We start from the raw sequence: 12,257 nt of genomic DNA on the forward strand, positions 1-12,257 counted from the left end.
TGTGTCCAGTTCTGGGCCCCTCAGTTCAGGAAGGATATTGAGGTGCTGGAACAGGTCCAGAGAAGAGCAACAAGGCTGGGGAAGGGACTCAAGCACAAGTCCTATGAAGAGAGGCTGAGGGAGCTGGGGTTGTTCAGCCTGGAGAAGAGGAGGCTCAGGGGAGACCTCATCAGTCTCTACAACTCCCTGAAAGGAGGTTGTAGCCAGGTGAGGGTTGGTCTCTTTTCCCAGGCAACTATCAGCAAGACAAGAGGGCATGCTCTTAAGTTGTGCCAGGGGAGGTTTAGGTTAGATATTAGAAATCATTTCTTTACAAAGAGGGTAATCAGACATTGGAATGGGCTGCCCAGGGAAGTAGTGGATTCTCCATCCCTGGAGGTTTTTAAGAAGAGACTGGATGTGGCACTTAGTGCCATGGTCTAGTAACCACGGCGGTGTTGGATCAAGGGTTGGACTTGATCAAGGGTCGGAGGTCCCTTCCAACCCAACTGATTCTATGATTCTGTGATTCAATTTACCTAAATTCAAACATAAGTTATGTTCGTAAACAAAGCCATGTGTAATCCAAGGGGCTCTTCACTAAAATGTCACTAAAAGGCACCTAAACCTATCCTGTTGAAGCCCCAAGTAACTACTGGAGAGGCAATTGCTCTTGTCATGTTCTTTCTTCCCTTTCCTCTTATTTGATTTTTGCTTAGCTGTTTGTCACATGAAGAAGTCTGACTGCAACAACCTTTACAATAATCCTCAATGGGACTGGGAAACAGTTCCAGTGCAGGATTCATTCTGGACAAACCTTCCTTTATGCAAAAGCTGGCCATGCCATATTAAATGGAAGACCCTTTAAAGAGCAGTGAAGGACTTTGATCAGACTGCTTCCATGTCCTTATAACCCTCCAGCATAACTTACAGGATGAGATAGCAGTAATTTATGCTGGTAAAAGAACAATTGTCCCGGAAAGCCTGAAGCATATTGAGCTATGAGTTGCTGAATAGTCCAGACAAAGAGGAGTTCTAAGAGGATGCCCTAAAATTGCAACCATAACAAATAAAATGTTCATGATTAACTCATATAAAAAAGAAGGTTTTGTTTGTTACACCACATTTTTAGAATCTTTGTGCATAAATAGCGGATGAAATACTTAAAATAGTAATACTATTCAGTCTGCCCAAATCCAGTACATGTTGGTGGATCTCTCTTATGAGTTTTTCCCTTGTAAGAAAAGAGAGCAGAGATAATTGAAAGATTTCTTAATTAACAGATATACAGCAAGTCAGAAATTAGTAGGTTAGCCAGTATCAATATGCTTCCCATTTTAACTTACAAATTAAGATCTAAAACCAAACAGGGTCAAACTTCTGATACTTCATTTCCTTTTGTTGAATCAGAGAGATAAGATTAAGTTCATTATAGACAGATCTACAGATATGTACATATTTTAGTCAAAAAAAATCATCTTAGAAACACAGTAGCTAACACAATACACAAAAAAGTTGACTTTTTTTTTTTTTTTTTTTTTTTTTGGTATGCTATCACCAGTTCTGGCAGGTACAAATAGATGTTTATTGTAAAAAACATGTTTACTAGATCTGTACTGCTAAAATGTTCATAAGGTAAAGGTCAAAGAATATTTCATTCCCTGCTGAGCAAATGGTCAGGAAGCACATTTGTCTGCATTTCCTGTCATAACAGGAAGAGTGTAACTTCTTCCTCTCCACAATGGCTTCAGTTCTGCTTCCCACCTCCAGCTCTTTCTTCCCCAGGGCTTTCCAAACCATTCCTTGCAAGACAGCAAGGCTGTTGCCTGTGTCAACACTATTTTTCAGCTCTACTATGTTGGCAGATCTTTCATTTACCACTGCACTCTCTTTACTTAGCCTTCTTGCTCACATTTCAAATTAAAAGTAATTTGACCTAAATATTTACCTTATGCTAATTCACTCTAAATTATGCTCAGAACACACATTTGTAATACAAGCACATTTAAACCTTAAATATAATGCATTCTAGAAATTCACAATTCAGTTCAGCAGCATTTTTAAAACTTTACTTCTCAGGTAGTCTGGCTTAACATGAAAAGTGCTGCCAGAATTGTACAGATCACAAGAAATTAGGAGTCACGAAAACTTGGGGTGTAATTCTTTGCTTACAGAAACATTACCTCTGAAAAACCGGGGCCAAGGCTTAACCTTAATGTTACATTCCAAGCATATGTCTCAGTGCAATTTAATATAAGCAAGGGAAGGAATTAAAATACATGAAAGATAAATGTGATGTTTAAGACAAAGGTTCATTGAACAAAATTATGCTTAGTTGCATAGTCAAGCAGTTATGCTTTCATATGATAACATTTGCCTGGGGGAAAAAAAATAAAATCTCATATACTGGATAAAATTAAGACACCCCATGAGGGAATACTGAGAATATAAGGAGATTGGTGGAAAAAACTTTTCTATCCAACTTGTGCTCATGTTAGCAGTAATACTCAAGGTTCTGTACTATTTCTACAGGGGAGCTTCTGATTTAGACGATAGTCTCTTACCCTTTCCTTTTAAATAGAACTGAAACACAGATATAAATAGATACATGGGGCTGAAATTAATTTTGAAACTAGCAGCATTAGGTATCTAAGTCAGTAGAACAAATCTAGGTCTTCCTGCAAATGGTCATTTCCCTCTAGGATATTATTCCACTGCCCCATAACCTCACTTTACTTATCTGCTTTGATTTGCTCTCTATTGAGCTGATAACTTCAGTAAGTCTTGGTTTACAGCTTTACAGATTTGCTGAAATCAAAGACTGGTAAAAAGTTTGTACATGAAAAAGTTACACAGCAAGTGTTTGTTGCTGTTATACCCCACTGAATTCCACACACACACACGATACTTTAAAAAGGGTGGACCACTGTTTAGGCACCTTCATATTAAAGTGCACAGTTCCTATGGTATTTAATAACAAGGTCCCAGCTGCTCATTACAAAATTGAAAGAAGTGTTTTGAATGGTGTGCAGAATCATTAGTCAGGTCAATTCAGTTTTAACTGTGAACCTTCACAAAAAGGAAAAAACTGCGGAACTAATGAGTAAGATGATCAGAGGGACAAAAAATGGTGAGATCTCACATTTCTTAATACTAACTGCAAAAAAAGGGGGATTAAAAGCAAGAGGGTTTACCAGAATTGATACCAGAATATTATCAAGTCAATATACCCTCATTCCTGGGTCAATGTACCTCTGGATTTAGCCCACAGTCCATGGATTTAATGAGATATTTTGTTAGTGACCTTGTTTAACAGTAATACCATATCATTTATGTCATTACAACTATTTATTTTAGACCTGGACAGCCCTGCCTGGATGGCTGCAAAGAGAGTTTCAGATGATCCCAGACTAAAGCAGACCATGAAAGGCTCTCATTAAAACAACAAAATGTTACAAACGGATTAAAACCAGAAAAAATTCAAGGACTTTTCTGAGGCAGATGAATGCAATTGTTCCTTCATGTCTTGACCATAATAAAGGTAGTTATATTATTTCTTTCAAATAAGAAACCAAAGGAAAATAAAGTTCACACATTTTTCCTTGTTTTTCTTCTTTTTTTTTTTAACCAACCTAGAAGTCTTCATAGAAGGATTCTCCAATCTGCTTGATTGAAATTTCTGCAGAAAGAACTTGTAGTAGTCAGGAGCTTCTAGCATGAGATATCAATGCTAATATTTTTGGCTATTGATCCTATTGGTGGTGCAACTAATACCATGTGAGCTGGTATTATTCCTCTAGCTCTGACAATTATTCATACTCCTTTTACCTGTGGCAAAAAGTAGCGTGAAAGGGAATGTTTCAGATTGGCTTTTTTAAACTTTCACAACCAAAGAAAATTTGTGATCACTCATAGAAGACTCAAACATTCTTGCCACCTTTGTCACCACACAGTAATTACGAGGGCTAGAAAAATACAGCCAACTTGCAGTCCACATGAAACAACATTTAATTAATGGCTTCTCCTAATTAAAAGCCTGAATTCTGCAATCACTGAAGTAAATGACAGAGCTTTTATGCAGGTCAGGGTAAAAGGACTGGGCCTCTAATGACTAGGTTGCAGTAGTTTCCCTTTAACTTATCCCAAAATGTCAAAGTTTCAAATAGTTTTTGGAAAATTGCACATTGTATCCCCATATTGCACATTTCTGTGAGATTTGCAGCCAGATATCTTACTCTGGACAGTTTCAACTTACATTTATTACCAGTAAGTGGTAATAAGTACACAAAGTGTACTGAAGTACACAAATCCAACCAATTAGACTTGCTCAGAAAAAATCCTCTTGAAGAGAGGTCAGCACTATTTTTGTCCTTCCCAATCCAGTCATACAGCACTTTGAACAGCAGGGGAGTCTCCTACTATATCAGACAGTAGTGTGGAGGAAAACAGCTGATATACTGACAGAATAAGTACACCATTCAATGGTTGACGTAGAGAGCTTGTCAGGACACTGGGCAAGTGAGTGGGAAAGCAAGGACAGAAACCACCTTCCCCAGGTCTTGTAACAACTTAAACCTTTTTTCAGAAATTCTGCTTTCCAAATAGATTCACCTTTGCACTGGGAGAGAATAATTAAACTATTGCTATATCTCTTCATTTGATATGTGTTCCATGTATTTTTCCCTGCATGTGCTGTCCTGCAGAGAATTTACGTGCTTCAGAACAGCTGAGGATGCACCATCCAGGTATATCATATTTCCATCTAACAAACCTTGTGTCATGAAACCAGACTGCATATGAATATAAGCAACAATAAGGCAGTTTCAAGTCAACTGATTTGCTGCTGTTCTTGCAAACACGTTTTCATGAAGTAGAAAGAAAAATTTTCCACCTGTAAATGGCACTACAAATAGGCTTTGAGGAACTGTGCTTGAGCTGGTATCTTAGTTGTATTAATTGAAAACTTTTAATCTTTTTTTTTCTTTCCAGTGCAACCTTTTAATCTTTTTCAGTATATATTAATACAATCAAATAAAAAGACAATATAGCAAAATAAACAAGGTAATCTTCTAAGATTACTGGAAGTGTACAAGTTAGAAAACAAATAAACTGATGCTGCTATGCTGAAGCAGCAATACCGCATGGGATACATTATATTTTAAGAACCAGAGAGGCTTGTGAAAGAGTACATCTCATACAAATAGTTAAAAGATCAATCAGCTATTACTGAAAATCCAGTTGTATTTAATCATATATATATGGTCACTATTAAAAAGCCTGATCCCACAGTCCAAATGAATCAATGGAAATCTTTTCATTGGCTTCACTGAGATCTAAATCAGGACACTAAATGCAAAGAGGATAAAACCAGTAAAACACTTTTAAAATTGTCATACAATATATTAGTAGAAATAAGAAATGGAATCAAGTCAGGCTTACTATGTGGTGCATAATGCAAATCTATACCTCTAGCCTCACAGAGGCTGATCACCATCATAGATATTAGCAAATTAAATTTGCTAATTAAATTGAATTTGATTCAACCTGGAAAACAGAAGGCTTGGGGTGACGCAAGTGCAGCCTTTCAGTACCTGAAGGCAGCCTACAAGAAAGATGGAGAGGGACTGTTTACAAGAGCATGGAGTGACAGGACAAGTGGGAATGTAGTCAAATTAAAAGAAAGTAGGTTTAGATCAAATATTAGGAAGAAAATGTTTATTGTGAGGATGGTGAGGCACTGGAACAGCTTGCCCAGAGAAGCTGTGGATGTCCCATCCCTGAGGTGTTCAAGGCCAGGCTGGATGGGGCTTTGAGCAACCTGGTCCAGTGGAAGTTGTCCCTGTCCATGACAGAAGGGTTGTAACTAGAAGATCTTTAAGGTCCCTTCCAACCCAAATCATTCTATAATTCTATGTGTCTGTGAAATGCTAGCAAGATAAACACTTTCTGCACTATCACTACAGTTGTTATTTCTCTAGCGTTACAGTTTTATTCATAATCATTAGTTCTGAAAGCTGGTGCTGGAATTCTTGAAACTGTACTGTGCATGACTTGAAAGACTAGACTTTTTAAAAGTAAATTATCTTTAGTAAGATATCTCTTTGGCAAAACTGGGGCTAAGGTCTCTGTAAATGCTTTATTTGAGTAAGCAAGTTGACATTGAAGCTATTGTATGAACTAATGTTACTAATGGCAAAATTTTGTAGTATCATTTACAAAACAATTCAGATTCCCTTCAAAAAGAAACCAGGGTAGCATGGGCAAGTTTCAAACAGCTAGTGACTTAACATTTAATGATAAATTCAATTCAATATTTCAAATCCAATTTAAACTTCAAGCTATCAGCCAATTAAAATAAACATGATGATAGTTTTATATTGCTAGAATTACTGCTTTTTGGCTTGTCCCACAGGAACTGGCAACCTTTAGGGAAAACACAAAATGTATCATTTTGCTTTTACATATGATTTTCCCCCATGAAGAACACAAGTGACTACTAACACTACAAAATTTAAAAATTCTTGGGAAGCATGTTTAAAGACTACAATTTGTTGTTATGCCTAGGATGAGTTTTTTACAGCTTTACAAAATCCTCTAAGCTTCTTAAAAAACAACCTGAATATATAAAGAATTTTATACATCAAATGAATAGAACTACCATATTAACAGTAACTGGGTATCAAGCTCTTAAAATCAGCTACTGAAGATTATTCCTAAATTGCAGCCAGGTGTATGAAGAACATTAATCATAGTGTCAAATAATTATATGGAGAGTTTCTCACAATTGTGAATCTCCAGTTTCAACAAAACATCTATCCATTTACTTCAAATGTAAACAGCAGTATTTTCACTGATTTTATTTAAAGATGTCAATTGCTAAATTTTATTTTTGTGAAAACAGGAAAGCAGATTCTCTAATTTATGGCCATGATCTAACTAGCAGAGACAGTGTTGATAATACGCGACAGTGACTCAGCCATTTTATCTAAAGGAGAGGTAATAATTAGTTAGCCGGTCCTGCTGGACCTAGCATCAGAGATGGTCACTTGGCTTAATAACTACAACATGTTAATATTATTCTATATGAATTTTAGAATATGTGAGGGTACCTAAATTATTTTTAAAATTCAGACAGGAAAAGATGAGATTTTTTTTATGATGCAGTGTCATTTTTATATGAAGGAGGTAAAAATAAAAACACTGCAAAGGTGTAGAAACATAAATAGTTGGGAGCTCTGTATTTAAATGCAAGTCCTCATATCATAATAACTCATAACAGTTCACAAAATACAGTACAAAAAGTCTGCATTCTGTAACAACTCACAGATGTGCTTAACAATGTATATTCCAGACTGAAAGTCAAAGTAAGTGTGGAGGGGGCCCAAAGTAGAGCATAAATATCAGACTTTGTAGAACCAAGACCTGAAGTAATAAATTACTAACTATGCATGTTACTAACTTGAAAACGCTGTGTGTGAGGTTTCTGGTCATTTATAAAATGACCTATCAACAAATATTTGTTGATGGCTTTTTCTTTGATGGCCTTACATACATTGTGTATATACATACATATATGTAGGTAAATGCATAGGCACACAAAATTATCAACTTTTTATCACTTTTGATAATGTCACCTTATAAATATATGATGATCAAATGTGGTATGTTTGCAACTCACCTGTCTGTTACGTTCATCCATAATCCTTGTAATCTGAATCTTTTTTCTCCCCATAGTCCCCGTTTTTTTTTCTCTCCTTCTTCCTTAAAATTACGTATTTTTCCCTTCTCTTTTCTTCCTCTTTCCTGTTTCCTCAAAACAAACCTCTTTCTTCAGCACTTGCTCTACTCAGTTCACAGTCCTCTGCATCCGTTCCTGCTAAACACAGAAAGGAAATCAAATGTTATTATGAAATTGATAACCAGATGAAAGTTACTATGGAGCTGCCCAAGCATCTACAATATAATTTAGTGCACACGTAAATTATAATAAAAATTTACTGCATCTATAAAATAAGTAATGTATGGAGAAATAATAATTTAATTCAAAGGCTTCTTAAAAAAAAAACAAACAAACCACCAATATATCAAGTAAAGAAAAGGGCTGAAATACACATTGTGAAAGTTTTAACAGAATTAGGTGCCTCTAATTTCAAATATCACTCACAGATCTAATATGAAAAATTACCTAAATCAGAGAGTTAATGAACCTTTCTGTACCTATGTATGCAAAGTAGGCCAGCTAATTCATTTCTGAAAGGAAAACAATCTTGTGTTTTGACAGCAGAGGTGATAATGTCCCTCATTATGCAAATATGATAGACCTTTATTAAAGTGTTACTTGATATATAAGGGATGTCAGCTACTTTAAATCCAAAATTTGTAACCTTATTCTTTAAGAATATGGATTAATGAAAGTATCACTCAAGACACTTGAAGAAAACACTAGCGCATTTTCCCCTCGTTTCATCTCAGTGTAAGTTCTAAAATGTTTTGATGGAGAAGTTATAATCAGCAAACATATCTTTCCTTATAAAAATGGAATAATAGAGACAGATGATAATTTATGAATGTTCTGAAAAATATTTTTACTTTTTTAGTAATGCACTGATCTTTACAATACTGGCTCTCTCGCTGAGCTAAGGACAGTTACATGCAATATACAAAAAATACACAATGCAGGACACATTCTATATTTCACAAAATGTCATGAATCACATAATTAATTTCTATCATATCCAAAGTGCTTTTAGCAATGAAAGACTAGATGAAAATAGAAGAAAATACAGAAATTAGTTAGTCTAGTATGCGGTAAAAGACATAATTTTTCCCCCTCTATAATCTTAGTTTACAATATTTTTAGATTTACGTATTTTGAACAGAACAGTACAGAGTTCTTTGAAATACAGAAGAGGAAAAAAAAATCTGAACAACACTAATTTAAATGGTTTTTAACATTTTCATGATAGCTTCACAGAGTGTTAAAAATATTGCCTTGGAAATAAAAATTTGGTAATTTTAAAACAGGAGCTAGTGTTTCCATATTTATTCTAAGATTGTAGTCTGTCAGCCAACCTGATAAATTATCACAATATGTTACATAGCATTAAGCTGATGTTGTGGCCATTTATTCCATTATTTATCTCTGATTCAAAGCTACTGAGGTAGAAAAGCTAGACCTCACTCCTGATCTTCAATTGTCACTTTATTTTCTTCACATATATTAAGCTGCTCATGTTTTATGACTAAAAAAAAAAGTTAACAAATAAATAGTCTGAGTTTTTTAACTAGCCACTATGATGTATTTAATCTGTTGGGCAAAACAAATTTTCAAGTATAGTAGTTATTACTTTTCTGCACAAAAATGCTTTTTTATATTATTTTCTAGCCATATTTATATATCATTAACATAATGCAAAACATGGAACATGGGCCAATTCATATTGATAATATAATAAAGTGTGGGCTAAAAATATTTTTTTTGCTGCTACATTTTGTAGCTGAAAACAGTAACTTCTGACTACTTAAAAAGACACAAAGGTACTTGACCATATTTGCAACAAAAAAAGTTAAAAAATTCCAAAAATATGAAATAAATTGATCAAATGTATTTTTAAAATCTTTTTTCCCAAACACTAGGAGACAGTCTTATCTGATATTCAGTGTTGACAAACAAACCCAGTCTATTTTTAGAAACAGTTTTAAATTTCCTTGGACTAGGCTTATTTCCTGTTTTTTTCTATAGTCTTACCTCCAACAAAAAGACCAAGTTAGAATAGTGTTTCCCATGCACATGCAGGACTCGAAGGAGTCTAACAGGCTTTCTCTGTGACAGTAAACCCATAAACTAATCCACAGCAAATGCATATGGAACAACTTCCTCTCCTTTCATTCAACTGAAATCAGTGGCCCTATCAGTTTACAGCACTATGTCTGCCTAAGCTCCTATTCACTGCAAGGTGGAAGGTCAGGGTGGACAGATTAGAGCAGTGGTGACTGGTTAGTGAGGATGAGCTGTTCTGCAGATCAAGATGCTCATGCTTAGTGAGTTCAGAAAAAAAAAATCTCTTAATGCTGAGAAAAATCTTATCAGGAAGGAGAGAAATCATAGTGGAGGAGCAATATGTTGAATCTCTCTCACATACTTATCAGTTCCACATTTAAGACCAGTCTTTAAACAACAAAAAATTTATAGGCAGTTGAAAGTCAGAACACTTAAAATTTCTGTGATCTACACAAAATTATCTTAAAGTAATTCACGCAACACTTGATGAGCAGAATTTTGTTTTTCATTGCTTTACTACACTAGTTTTATTTTAGGTGGAAAAAGAGATGTGTAGGAAAATAAAGTTGAAAGGGAGCAAGGATGACTTAATTGTTAATTATCATGCAACTTGAGAGAACTTGAAGGAGAAGACAAATTGTGTTAGGTCATATGTATAAACCACACAATTTGCAAAGAAACATAAATTTGTTTCAACACACCACGGGTTTTCTTGAAAAAAATCTTTCTTCCATTTGCTTTTTTTCTTACTTCTCTAATGTCAAATATAAGCTTTCAATTGTTGTAGCAAACTTATTTCCTTTTAAAAAAATAATTTCTGCTATTCTTACCACTACGAGAGACAAATTGGGAATGTTGTGGTATTCTCTATATCTGTCATTCTTTTACATACACACACACACAACACACACACACACACATATACGCATAAATATACCTATCAACACATAATGTTTCAAGTGCTATTCTTACTATGCTTTTGTGTGTAGTTCTATTTATTTCATTAGTACATATATTAAACAAACAGTTGGATTAATTCCTAATCAATGAGACACAGATAAGTAAATCAAGACATTTCATTCAAGGGCTATAATGTTCACTATATTATTGTTCAAGGGCTATAATTTCTAAGTCAAACAGAATGTCAAGACCTCTGGAGACTAAAAAATTGCCATGGCTGCTTTAGGTCTTCACCAGTGTTCTCAACACTTTTTGAAAGTTCTTGCAGGGTTAAAAATTGCACTATCAAGTATTTAAAGTTCCTCTTAACTCATAAATTATTTCCCTAACATTAATAAAGCACATTGACTAGAAAAGTTGAATGTACTACAAAACTGAAATAGCACTGCAGGCTTCCATTATCCAAGAGAATTTAAAAAGAACTTTGTTGAAGTACCTCCACATAAAAGAAACCTTCCAACTTAATGATAAGGTCACATGCAAACAAATTGCATTTAAAGAAACACAGTGTTAGATGCTATTGTGTTACAGTCATCTGCATTTTTTTCTTTTTGCAAAGCCAAACATTAAAAAAAAATAAATAAAACAGACTGCTTACAAAAAGAGGAACTTCATTTTTGGCGGGCTTCTGTTCACTTTGTGATTTGGCAGAGGCAGTGGTAGCTGACAGAAGATTGATCTGAGCCTTGAGAAGGGCAAAGAGCTATTGGACAAATGCAGCAGATCAGTTGACTGCTCCCATCTCTCTTTTGAACACTCACACACAGACATATAGGCACAACACATACACACACATATGCACACCCACTATTCCTGCTCTGCAACACAGAAGAATCTTGACAGAATGGCAGGAAACACGCACAGAGCGGTCAGGGAAGGATATGATGTCAGCAACCACGAACAATAAAAGGTGTAAAGGTGCTTCCTTCCCTAAACTGTTCCAGAAGTGCAAAATGGGAACCAAAACTCTCCACTTCCTTCTCCAAGCAGAACTGTCTGAATCTGCTCTGCTGCAAACCCCAGACAGAGAGTCCTTTGAGCAGTTACACCAGGGGCAATAAGAAGTATCAAAACAAGACAGGAAAAATATTTAACTTATAAACAAGAGGGCAGCCAGAGAAAAACAAAGTTAAAATGTGCTAGAATTTAACATTTTCATGGTTGCTTTACGAAAGAAACAAACTTGCCATAAAGATGTCCCTGTTCCATTAAGCGGCTTGCATTCTGAATGGATTAATTAGGTTAAAACTGAGAAAAACCCACTCTTTTTATTATCCTGATATAAGGAAACAAATAAAAAAATGCTGTCCCCTTTCTCTTACCATTCTTTTCTTGGTGTTATAAAAGTAGCTTTTAAGGTCTATGAAATCTTTTTATGTAAGCCTGTTTTCTCAAACAAGTTTTCAATCATTGTCTAAATAAAAAATGTGAATGAATTAAGTAAGAACACATCAGTTACTTTTCTGATGAAAAATTAGCTGCAAAAACTGCAATGTAAACATGAAAATTGACAGTGGGGAACCCATTTTATTCAAAT

The 12,257-nt window shown here is 35.0% G+C and overlaps 1 protein-coding gene across 10 annotated transcripts in view; it reads right to left on the minus strand.

The window, feature by feature from the left end:
- MEF2C (myocyte enhancer factor 2C) overlaps positions 1-12,257 on the minus strand; it is a 118,396-nt gene that overhangs the window by 65,698 nt on the left and 40,441 nt on the right. For 8 of the 10 annotated variants that reach the window (XM_039383663.1, XM_039383671.1, XM_039383666.1 and 5 more), the window contains exon 2: positions 7,658-7,855. In XM_039383663.1, the coding sequence (XP_039239597.1) occupies positions 7,658-7,711 (54 nt within the window). In that variant the 5' untranslated portion in view covers positions 7,712-7,855. Of the gene's footprint in view, positions 1-7,657; positions 7,856-11,318; positions 11,409-12,257 lie in introns of those variants that run through there. The other 2 variants (XM_039383664.1, XM_039383662.1) reach the window with 2 other exon arrangements.

Source organism: Pipra filicauda, unplaced genomic scaffold, assembly GCF_003945595.2.
Source record: "Pipra filicauda isolate LSUMZ 115617 unplaced genomic scaffold, ASM394559v2 scaffold31_size4109673_pilon, whole genome shotgun sequence".
In the NCBI taxonomy this organism is placed as follows: Eukaryota; Metazoa; Chordata; class Aves; order Passeriformes; family Pipridae; genus Pipra; species Pipra filicauda.